This window comes from Mobula hypostoma, chromosome 2 (genome assembly GCF_963921235.1).
Source record: "Mobula hypostoma chromosome 2, sMobHyp1.1, whole genome shotgun sequence".
Taxonomy (NCBI): Eukaryota; Metazoa; Chordata; class Chondrichthyes; order Myliobatiformes; family Myliobatidae; genus Mobula; species Mobula hypostoma.
In genome coordinates this window covers 24,141,555-24,154,116 of record NC_086098.1, presented here as the reverse complement: position 1 = coordinate 24,154,116, position 12,562 = coordinate 24,141,555, and the positions used below count along the sequence as shown (strand labels likewise).

Below are 12,562 nucleotides of genomic sequence, written 5' to 3'. Positions count from 1 at the left end.
GTGTATAAAAATAAGTAACAGATGGGGTTCGAGGGGGAGGTGGGGCATTAGCGAAGTTAGAGAAGTCGATGTTCATGCCATCAGGTTGGAGGCTACCCAGACGGAATATAAGGTGTTGTTCCTCCAACTTGAGTGTGGCTTCATCTTTACAGTAGAGGAGGCCGTGGATAGACATGTCAGAATGGGAATGGGATGTGGAATTAAAATGTGTGGCCACTGGGAGATCCCGCTTTCTCTGGCGCACAGAGCGTAGATGTTCAGCAAAGCGGTCTCCCAGTCTGCGTCGGGTCTCGAGCAAAGCGGTCTCACTCCATCCTCCCGCCACCCCACTAGGAATAGGGTTCCCCTGGTCCTCACCTACCACCCCACCAGCCTCCGGGTCCAACATATTATTCTCCGTAACTTCCGCCACCTCCAATGGGATCCCACCACTAAGCACATCTTTCCCTCCCCCCCGCTCTGCATTCCGCAGGGATCACTCCCTACGCAACTCCGTTGTCCATTCGTCCCCCCCATCCCTCCCCACTGATCTCCCTCCTGGCACTTATCCGTGTAAGCGGAACAAGTGCTACACATGCCCTTACACTTCCTCCCTTACCACCATTCAGGGCCCCAAACAGTCCTTCCAGGTGAGGCAACACTTCACCTGTGAGTCGGCTGGGGTGGTATACTGCGTCCGGTGCTCCTGATGTGGCCTTTTACATATTGGCGAGACTCGACGCAGACTGGGAGACCGCTTTGCTGAACATCTACGCTCTGTCCGCCAGAGAAAGCAGGATCTCCCAGTGGCCACACATTTTAATTCCACATCCCATTCCCATTCTGACATGTCTATCCACGGCCTCCTCTACTGTAGAGATGAAGCCACACTCAGGTTGGAGGAACAACACCTTATATTCCGTCTGGGTAGCCTCCAACCTGATGGCATGAACCTCGACTTCTCTAACTTCCGCTAATGCCCCACCTCCCCCTCGAACCCCATCTGTTACTTATTTTTATACACGCATTCTTTCTCTCACTCTCCTTTTTCTCCCTCTGTCCCTCTGAATATACCCCTTGCCCATCCTCTGGGTCCCCCCCCCCATCTTTCTTCCCGGACCTCCTGTCCCATGATCCTCTCGCATCCCTTTTGCCAATCACCTGTCCAGCTCTTGGCTCTATCCCTCCCCCTCCTGTCTTCTCCTATCATTTTGGATCTCCCCCTCCAACTTTCAAATCCCTTACTCATTCTTCCTTCAGTTAGTCCTGACGAAGGGTCTCGGCCTGAAACGTCGACTGCACCTCTTCCTAGAGATGCTGCCTGGCCTGCTGTGTTCACCAGCAACTTTTATGTGTGTTACAAGTCTTCTTTTCTTCACTCCTCCTCCCCCACTCCCACTACTCACATGCAGTGCATCTAGGATGAAATTTCAGATTAAATACTATCATTCATCTGGAAGGAAAAGCATTTGTTTGACAATGAGGAGAGAGTGGGGAAGTAAGACTGCTTGGATTACTCGTGTGTACAGCTAGTATGCACTCCTCCAACATTCTGTGACACAAATCCACTAGCAAAAAAAAATGAAGTAAATCTCACTTGAATTACCAAACTAATAAACTGAGGACACTAATACAGATGCCCCAAGGCATGGTCAGTGGGTCAGCTTTGAACGAACATCTTTAAAAGGAGGTTAAAAAAAAAAGCATTCCTGTATTTAAGGTTTTTACAGGTGAAGACATGCCATCTAACAAAACAGTGATTAAATTCATAATGGTGCAAGAGTCTGGAATTGGAACAGTGTAAATACCTGAAGGTTCTAGTGTTCGAGATTATAGATTGAAAAAAGGGCAAAGTTATGGAGGGAGTTGAAACAAGGACAATCTTTTTTAAACACTGATGTGTTTAAATTAGCAATGAGACAACACAAGGAATTGAAATTCATGGAATGATGAATGAATTGAATATCCTGCTAGATAGAACACAGAACTCCAAAGGGCATTAAGTTTATGGAGAATAAAATAGCATTTGAGTCCAAGAATACATCAGAAAAATCAACTTAATAGTAACACAGATGTGGCAAGGGTCTTGCAGCAGCAGGTTAAGAGAGTAGGAAATTTTGGCAAGAACATGAGCTCTAAAAAAGAGAACAGGAACACAAATGTCAAGTTCAATTTCAGATTTTACTAGTAAACAGAATTCAGTCTTCCTCATATAACTGAAAGAAATTTAAATTCATCTACCCCTGGATGGAGGACAAACAATTCAACAATCTAGATCACAGGGGTTAAAGATTGAATAGTGAATGTAGAAAATTATGCCAATATTTTGGATCTTTATTTTAAACAGAGGAGCACCATCTAGTAGTAGATACCAACAAATCATTGAGAAGCTAGAGACAAAGATGTAGCTGTAGAACAATAAGCAATCACTAGTGATTCTCAGGCTATGACCAGATTACAAATAATGGAAGCAGGTGAGTGTGGTACCATCGAGCCATGGAGACGTTAGAAAAGAGTAGGATAATCAACTAACCACCATCTAGTCTGCAGAAAGGTCATAGTGGAAAGGGATAGATTACCTTCATTACAATCACATAGGATCTCACTAGTGATTAGTTAGACCTGCTTTCAGTGTTGTAGCAGACATGGAAACCTGGTTGATTCAAATTAAAAACTTCAAGTAAAAGGGACATGAATTTGGGAGGCTATGTGTCAAAGACTGCAGAGGGAGTAGATAATGGAAATTTGGAGACGGAGCAGTAGTTTATAAGAACTGGGAAGAGGGAGGGTTGGTGTTATGGCTAGTGAATTAACTTTGACAGTAATTTTAAAGGGTGCAGGGGAAATCATCTGTGGGAAAAACATTGATAATCAGGATTTTAAACGCAAACAACAGGAATTCTGCAGATGCTGGAAATTCAAGCAACACACATCAAAGTTGCTGGTCAACGCAGCAGGCCAGGCAGCATCTATAGGAAGAGGCGCAGTCGACGTTTCAGGCCGAGACCCTTCGTCAGGATAATCAGGATGTTGCCTCGACTGAAGAACTTTAGTTAAGGGGAGAGTATGGGGAGATACGATATAAGCTGGGGTTCTTCATCCTGGAATAAAGTAGGCAGAGGACTATAAAGGAATGCAACATTATAAGAGACACAAATAGGTTAGCTAGTCAAAATCTTTCTTCCATGGTGGCAGCTTCAGAAACAGGATAGCATAAGTTTAAGGCAAGGTAGGAATTTCAATGGGAATTTGAAGGGCAAGTTTACCTGGCCCCGGATAGTTGTTGATACCAGGAACTCATTATTGAAGGAGGTGTCACATTTAAGGGATGTTTAGAAAAGTATCTTAATAGGCAAAGCTCAGAAAGATAAAGACCTAATGTGGGCAAATGGGATTAATGTAGATGGGCAAAAGAAAGTCAGCATGAATGTGGTGTGAAGGGTCAGTTTCTGTATTGTACAATTCAATTATATCAAATAACTTAGAGAATAGAAACCCAGTGGCTAGTAATGTATTGGGAACAGCATTGAGGGAGCAGGAGACAGCTCTGACAAACGTAGCAAGTTTACTATATTCTTGTTTCTATAGTTATAAACAAGAATAACTATAGAAAAATGGAATTTTGGAATTAGGAGGAGAGGAACATTAGAAGGTCCATGAGTCAGTCCTTATTGGGGGTCAGAGGTGGAGAAGGTCAGCAACTTTAAATTCTTTGGTGTTAACCATTTTGGAGGATTTGTCCTGGGTCCAGCATGTAAGTGCCATTACGTAGAAAGCACAGTAGCACATTTACTTTTTTTTTTTTAAAAGGGGTTTGCACAGATTTGGCTTGTCACCTAAATCTTTGACAAACTTCTCTTGATGTCTGGTGGAGAGTACACTGACTGGCTGCATCATGGCTTGGTATGGAAACACCAATGCCCTTGAATAGAAAAGCCTACAAACGAGTAGTGGATATAGCCCAGTCTGTCGTGCGTAAAGCCCTCCCCACCAATGAGCACATTTGCATGGAGTGATATCCCAGGAAAGTAGCATCCATCATCAAGGACCCCCACCATCCAGACCATGTTCTCTTCTCACTCCTGCCATCAGAAAAAAGGTACAGGAGCCTCAGGAGCCATATCAACAAGTTCATGAACAGTTATTATCCCTCAACCATAAGGTTCTTGAAGCAAAGGGGACAACTTCATTCATCTCATCTTTTTAGTTTGGTGTCTTTTACACATTGGTTGTAGGTCTGTCCTATTGGGTGTGGTCTTTCACTGATTCTATTGTGTTTCTTATGTTTACTAAGAATGCCTGCAAGAAAATGATTCTCAGGGTTGTATAAGGTGACATATATGTACTTTGGTAAGAAATTTACTTTGAACATTGAACTTTGGCCTTGCGAGCTGGATAGAACAGCAAGCGGTAGACACAGTAACCTAAAAAATGCACTTGATCTTAATCCCAAATTATCCATGAGCTATCTGCATAAAATTGTAAGCATGGTTAAAGCAAGAGTTAATGGACGAAGGTACGATATATAGTTCAAAAGCCAGGAGTCCAGCTGATCCAGTGATAGTGAAGTTGTAGCAGGAGAGCAGAAACTCATTAAGGCATTGTGACTTCATTTCAAATATGATGGTAAACAGCTAAGCAATTGCCTGTTTTACTCAACCAAAATCACACTTTGCAATGCTCATTCAGAAAAGTGAGCAGTGTAATGAGATGGATTTTGCCTGTGTAAAGCTTTCTACAATTCCAAACAAAAAAAATTAAATTTCTGAATCTTACCTTCAATTGGTCCTTTAAGTTTGTTAAAGAAAGCTTGTATTTCTGATTGACAGCCAGCCTCTACATTGTCTCCAACTACCTCCTTCAAAGCTGATCTGGTAGTCTTATCTGGATGCACACCAGATGACAAAATTTGCACTGTTGGAACCTTGCTCAAGTCATTATCTTGATGAATTCCCTCAGATGTTATAATTGAACAGTCACTATTAAAGGTAATTTCATTGTCCACAGAAATTCCCTCATCCAAAGGAACACCAGATATTAGCAATGGACTTTCAGAAGAACATATTTCTGAAGTGCGTTCAAGTAACAATTCTTTAAGCATGGTTTGTTGGTCATTGGACTCATCAGTTTTCACAAGTAAGTCAAGTTTTGTAGAGTCCACAGGCTTAGGCATGTTTGAAGGTTTCTCCTCAGTAGCTGAGTCAGTTTTGCAATTTTCTTGGCTTTTCAAGACAGACAGAGCTTCAGTCATTTCCGATACATGTTCAGATATGCCTCCAGAAATACCATTTGCAAATGCTGCAACACTTTTCTCGTTTACTGGAGATGGTGCAAGTTCAGTAAAACATTCATCAGCTGCATCTTCCATACTTTTATGGACAGGATAATGGTTTTCCAAAGAATCAGAAGTCTTCACCTGTCGATTTTTACTCATGCCCTTGAAGCGATTAAATGGATTTAGATCCCTCTCAGCAGATAGATCATCCCAATCTCCAGGCCTATACAGGGGAGAGAGATCCTTTGGTACATCACTGTCAGGATAAATGATGTAGCAAATGGGATGTTAAATCAAAAATAAAAATGAACACAAAAATGATGAACAAAATCTGAAATCTTTAAATTAAAACAAACGCAATGAGTAACAAAACTTAGAACAAATAAAATGTAACAAAATTTGAACCACTTAATGTTATTAACAAATCTCAGAATTCTTGATGTTTTGAAAAATAATTCAAATCATAGGAAAATGGTAAAGCAAATTTGAAATAGGTTATTTTATTCTTTAAGCATATAGCAAAATTAAATACTTCTAATGCACCACAGAAATGTTTTCTCAGCATTATTGGTTTCAACTGAACAATGTAATTTTCTTTTTAGGAGAGACAATAATCTTAGTTTCTTTAATCCTCTTCATGCTTTATGTTTCTTGAGACACCTTGGGCACCTGCCTATTATAATGAAGTTTTACATTTGAAGGCATACAAAAAGACATAAAAGCAGAAACATTAAATATTTTTTCTCAATGTAAACCACTTACGATGGAAGGGCATCTTTAATCTTCATGTGCGAGATATCAGGGTACAAGGCAATGGATACCACTTCATCCATGGGGCAAATGAGTCCGTACTCCTCACAGCCATTCTCTATGACAAGGGAATCGGACTTGTGTGGATCAAACATTATGTTATTTGGAGTGACGATCATAACACCTCCAACCACGCCCTAATGAGGGGAAAATTTTCTTTCAGTAAAAAGGAAAATCAGAATACTTCAGTAACCGCTTTAAATGTATTAAATGAATATATGTCCTGCTAGAACTTATTACAACTGTTACTCTAAACTCTAGGAAGACTTGAATTTTACCTAGCACCTCTGCAGTTGAGCATTCCATAGTACTTCAGTTAAAATGTAATGGTCAGTTATGGTTATGCAAGTAAAACAAGATCTCACAATTTGCAATGACATGAATCAGAAGTAAACTGTCTTGTGTGGAAATGGCACAATATTTCAATACCCAGCTAAAGCTAAACCACTGGAAGAGGCAATAAAAGAACATTCTAAAAGTGAGATTTCCAATAACACAACACTCCCATGGTATTATACTGAAGAACATCTAAACTATGTGAAGCAGCCTGAAATGAGTCAAACTGAAACTGTTCAATGATATATTTACTGGTGTAGTGTTCCACAGGAACACGTGGGAGACTATTATTCAAAAACAGAGTGAAAGATACAGAAAAGGACATATGATTCAAGAAAATGTAGTGAGGTTGTGAATGGTTCTGGACCATAGGTGGTGAATAAAGATAGCTGAAGTGAAGATGATAGGTATCCATAGAATTAGTTTCAGCCCCAGCTTAGTTGGTAGCAATCTCATCTCTCAGTCAGAAATTTCTGGGCTCAACAATCAAAATTTGGAGCACCAATGGTGTTTTCCATCGTCAGTGGTGCTGTTGTTCTGATCAGCCAATAAAAGCAAGGACTCTGCCTATCCTCTTGGCTGGATATAAAAGATCTATAACTGTAGAACAAGGAAGTTTTCCCTCTGAAACCCTCAATCAACATTGGTAATCAGGTTACCTGATAATGACTACATTGCAGTTTGAGTGTCTTTGGGCATGAATTATATACAGTATTTATTATTTTAAAATAGTGACTATAGTTCATTATCAATTAAATGGTTTGGCATATTCTAAGATTGTGGAAAACAAATGGAAATGGATCATTTTTCTTTCAGTCTTCCACATTTGTTTCAAAACTTCCAAAATTGTTTTTCTCTTTTTGTACTTTTTATGCTTACATTGTTTCTTCAAAGTAATACCTAACTCTATCTTGAGTTGGTGCTTTGGTACATCCAGTATAAAGTATCCAGACCAACTGACTTTTTCTATAAAACATTAACGAAAGAATCAACAAAATGTGAAATTCCTCTCTACCACCCTCCCTCCTGACCAAAGTAAAAAGGTATACCTTGTTTCAATCTGAATTTTGAAGAAAAGGTATTATCAAGCACTTCAAATGGTACTTTCCACTTCTGAATATTTAAAATGATAAAACAGTCTTGCAGGCTACTGGTAAGGAACTCGTACCATGCTTAAATTTAGCGATAGCTTTAGAAATCTCATTACAACTTTGCACAAAAAATCCATGTATACATCTCATGTAGAATAGCCTGATCTTCAATTGCCACTTTGCTCTGTGAAATCTGCGTGGTAATTGGTATACAATGGCTGCCAATGTTTAAAGAATCATATGAGGCGATTGATAAGTTCGTGGCCTAAGGTAGAAGGAGTCAATTTTAGAAAACCTAGCACGTTTATTTTTCAACATAGTCTCCTCCTACATTTACACACTTAGTCCAGCAGTTGTGGAGCATATGGATCTTGGATCTCCAGAAAGTGTCCACTGTAAGTTCATGGCCTAAGGTAGAAGGAGATGAGTTATACAGCTCTCGTTACATGCACATGCAGGTCAACTCTTTGAGTGATTATGCAAAAAGTTTGAAGTTAATAACTCAAACACGGGGAAATCTGCAGATGCTGGAATCTCAAGCAACACACATAAAAGTTGCTGGCGAATGCAGCAGGCCAGGCAGCATCTGTAGGAAGAGGTACAGTCACGTTTCAGGCCGAGACCCTTCATCAGGACTAACTGAAAGAAGAGCTAGTAAGAGATTTGAAAGTGGGAGGGGGAGGGGGAGATCTGAAATGATAGGAGAAGACAGGAGGAGGAGGGATGGAGCCAAGAGCTGGACAGTTGATTGGCAAAAGGGATATGAGAGCATAGTGGGACGGGAGTCCTAGGGAGAAATAAAGGGGGAGGGGGTGAAGCCCAGAGGATGGGCAAGGAGTATAGTGAGAGGGACAGAGGGAGAAAAAGGAGAGAGAGAAAAAGAATATGAATATATTATATATATATAAAATAAATAACGGATCGGGTATGAGGGGGAGGAGGGGCATTAACGGAAGTTAGAGAAGTCAATGTTCATGCCATCAGGTTGGAGGCTACCCAGACAGAATATAAGGTGTTGTTCTTTCAACCCGAGTGTGGCTAATTTAATTTTAATTCCACATCCTATTCCCATTTTGATATGTCTATCCACAACCTCCTCTACTGTCAAGATGAAGCCACACTTAGGTTTGAGGAACAACACCTTATATTCCGTTTGGGTAGCCTCCAACCTGTTGGCATGAACATTGACTTCTCCAACTTCCATTAATGCCCCTCCTCCCCCTCGTACCCCATCCGTTATTTATTTTATATATATATATATAAATAAATTCTTTTTCTCCCTCTGTCCCTCTCACTATGCTCCTTGCCCATCCTCTGGGCTTCACCCCTCCCCCTTTCTTTCTCCCTAGGCCTCCCATCCCATTATCCTCTCATATCCCTTTTGCCAATCAACTGTCCAGCTCTTGGCTCCATCCCTCCTCTTCCTGTCTTCTCCTATCATTTTAGATCTCCCCCTTCCCCTTTCAAATCTCTTACTAGCTCTACTTTCAGTTAGTCCTGACAAAGGGTCTCAGCCCGAAACGTTGACTGTACCTCTTCCTATAGATGCTGCCTGGCCTGCTGCGTTCACCAGCAACTTTTAAGTTAATAATTCATCTCCTTCTACTTTAGGCCACAAATTTATCAATCACCGCTGATGAGTTAACTTCAAACTTTCTGCATAATCACTCAAATCGTTTGACTGCATGTGCATGTAACGAGAGCTGTATAACTCATCTTCTTCTACCTTAGGCCACAAACTTATCAATCACCCCTGCTGTGGACACTTTCTGGAGGTCCAAGATCCGTATGCTCCACGACCGCTGGACTAAGTGTGTAGATGTTGGAGGGTACTATGTTGAAAAATAAATGTGCTAGGTTTTCTAAAATTGACTCCTTCTACCTTAGGCCACAAACTTATCAATCACCCCTCGTACATAAGTATTTTCCACTGCACAAACAGAAAGCTTGGAATCTGGAATATCAGGACTATCATGGACAATCCCAACAACAACACAGCTGTTCTGCTTTCATAGCTCATGAACTTGGAATTCTGACACCAGCATCACCACAGTGATTTTGACAGGGCAGGAAAGAAAGGCTATCTTAAAGAACTAGCTAGTCGGCACAACACCTCTTTAGGGCCTTAGCAAAAGAGGCACGGACTACCTGACAGCCTGCTTTTTCAGCTGCCACCTGCCCCACCTGTGGAAGAGCCTGCAACTTTCACTAGCCTCTTTAGCCAAATCAGAAGCCATAAAACAGGAGGGATAATATACTTTGTTAAGGGACTGCCGAAAGATGACACCAAATCTATTACTGGCAAGATATGTAAAATGTTTTTAGATAAACAAAAATAAATGCAAGATGATTTTAAAATTCATGGTGTTTTTCAAACCAAAAAAAAATCCACACTGAAAGGACTATTAGTACAATTGAAACAAGCATCATGAATTTAGATACACAACTTATCAATATCTTAGTTCCTACCAACAATGTAGGGTAATTTTTGGATAATGTAAAAAGTGAAAATTTGAAATGTTTAGAATTCAAATATAATAATGTAGTGGTTACCTCTCCATCTGTTATGTATCTGCAGTTCATTTTTAAAAACTTTTCTGTCAGTGGTTCATCATCTTCTGAACCAGATGATGTTACTCTCACAATGGGCTGGGAATGCACAGGTGAGGAGAGGAAATTCCTAGCTGTTACTTTTCTTGCAAGATCAGCATCCTGTAAATGTTAGATTGGTCATTTAAGTGTAAGTACAATTATGTAGGTAAAACTAACATATAAATCTCAACCAAAACTATTCGAATTGGTAATATTTCATGTTTTCCAGCTGACAGTTTCTTACTATATTTTAAAAATGTTGCTGCAATAATAGGATTTATAAGTAAATTACCTTCCGAACAATCTATTGGATAACAACTCAATACTTACTGGAAGTTTATCATACTCTGTATCTGATGAAGGTGGAGTCAGAGGGCTTCCACAGTCTGGGGAATTTGCTGCAGCAGAATATGGTGTTTCTGGAACATACAAGGTCTGAAAGTACCAAAGCCACTTTAAATATATGCAAACTCCAAATTCAAGTTTTCTATTAAACTAGCACAAATTATCTTTAATTAGCAAAGCCATACCTGACCAGGAACAACAACACGACTATAAAGTTTGTTCATTTGTACAAGTTCATTTGGAGTAATGTTGAATTTCAAAGCAATGCTGTTAATTGTGTCCTGGGACCCAGCCTATAAAATATTGCAAATAAAATTACCTCTCTCATTCTAATGATCAGCATCTTACATAACAGTATTTATTCCTATTTCTTCTTGGATAGATATAACTGGGTCTAACTTGTCAGCAAAATTTAAGTATAATTTTACCTTATAAATCAATAACTGAATTTTTACCTCATATTCTATGGTTCCTTTTGGCTTCTTAACAACCATTTTCTTTTCCTTATTCCTGTTCATCTGACCATCACCTTTTTAAAAAAAAGATCAGATCTCGTAGTTTAAACACAAGATAAATGTATTTTAACATTTAAAATTAATTACATAAAGACATTATGGTTATTCAGAATTTTTTAAATTCTAGAAGGAAAGCCGCACAAATTAATTTGAAAGATTTCTAAAATTTATTATTTTCTGACAATCAATTTCAATTTATTAAACTTGAGTTTAGATTTGTTATTCCTTAATTTGGAAAATCAAAAGCGAACTTAAAACTGAAAATTAAGTATTCAAAAGAAATATTTACAAGCACCCACATATTTGCAGTTATAAAAATGTTATTCTTAGCATCTAGTTACCACTTCATAACAATTGCTACAGGTCCTCCTAGCTACCACTAAACATCTCTAAGCTGGACAGTACTGTTCATAATTCAAGCAGCCTGAGAATTATGTTGGCCAACTTTCAACTCCTACTAACTACTTACAAAGTGACAGAAAATAGTTCCAAATCCATCCTATTCAGTTAAATCAATTCCAGCAAGCCACTTTTGAAGCACATCTACAATCATTAATTCTCTCAGCTATCCCACTGTATTGTCAATGTGATAAGCCCCTTCTCTTTCACTTCATATAACATTTGTCTGATTTTGTGAAATTCTCAGCACATCTAAACTTTATTTTCTTACATACATGTTAGAAAATTTATGACATTCCACACCTAACCACTTCCTAAAAACCCTTGGTATAACAAGCCACAACATTCTTAAAAACTATTCCCCCACCCACACAAAGCTATACTTTATTGACTCAAAACACTTCCCAAAACACATCAATTCTATTAAAGTTCAACAACAGGAGCTTAACTTTGGGGCTCTCCTCTCCACAACAGTTTTCCGTTCTATCAACTTTACCAAACCTCTGAGCATGCATAAAACCAACCAGTCAGCATTCACATTTAAATAACTAAAATCTGGAATTTGAACTCAAAGGATTTTTTTTTACCCAAGAACACTTTACACAGGTGTCCCCTGCTTTTCGAATGTTCGCTTTACGAAACCTCACTGTTACGAAAGACCTACATTAGTACCCGGTTTTCGCTTTCAGAAGGTGTCTTCACTGTTACGAAGAAAGGCAGCGCATGCCCCGAGCAGCCGCTCTCCCCCAGATTCAGAACAGCATTGCTTTAACACGTTGCATTGAGCAGCCGTTAGCAAGATGAGTTCTAAGGTGTTGGAAAAGGCTGAAAGAGTAAGGGTGTTACACTTAGCATAAAACTAGACATAATTAAGCGTTTTGATCGTGGTGAACAAAGCAAGGACAAATTGAGTTTGGCTTGTGGAAGCTGACGAAGATGATGTCGAAGAGGTTTTGGCATCCCATGACCAAGAACTGATAGATGAAGAGCTGATGTAATTGGAAGAGGAAAGGATAACGATCGAAACCGAATGCAGAAAGTGAAGCAACTGCGTGAGATTTTCGCTGCAATGATAAAGTACGACTTTAATTTTGAAAAGGTATGTAGGTTTAGGGGATATTTGCAGGATGGTTTGAGTGCTTACAAACAACTGTATGATAGAAAAATGCGCGAGGCTCAGCAGTCAAGCAAGCCTTCCACATCAGCCACAGCAGACAACG

The 12,562-nt window shown here is 39.5% G+C and overlaps 1 protein-coding gene across 4 annotated transcripts in view; it reads right to left on the bottom strand.

Moving 5' to 3' along the window:
* Positions 1–12,562, bottom strand: part of LOC134338461 (nuclear receptor coactivator 7-like) — a 118,863-nt gene that overhangs the window by 38,651 nt on the left and 67,650 nt on the right. For 3 of the 4 annotated variants that reach the window (XM_063034287.1, XM_063034305.1, XM_063034314.1), the window contains 6 exons: positions 10,884–10,957; positions 10,614–10,721; positions 10,414–10,518; positions 10,045–10,203; positions 6,017–6,201; positions 4,756–5,510 (listed from right to left, as the gene is read on the bottom strand). In XM_063034287.1, coding sequence (XP_062890357.1) covers positions 4,756–5,510; positions 6,017–6,201; positions 10,045–10,203; positions 10,414–10,518; positions 10,614–10,721; positions 10,884–10,957 — 1,386 coding nt within the window. The remainder of the gene's footprint in view (positions 1–4,755; positions 5,511–6,016; positions 6,202–10,044; positions 10,204–10,413; positions 10,519–10,613; positions 10,722–10,883; positions 10,958–12,562) is intronic. The other variant, XM_063034296.1, reaches the window with a different exon arrangement.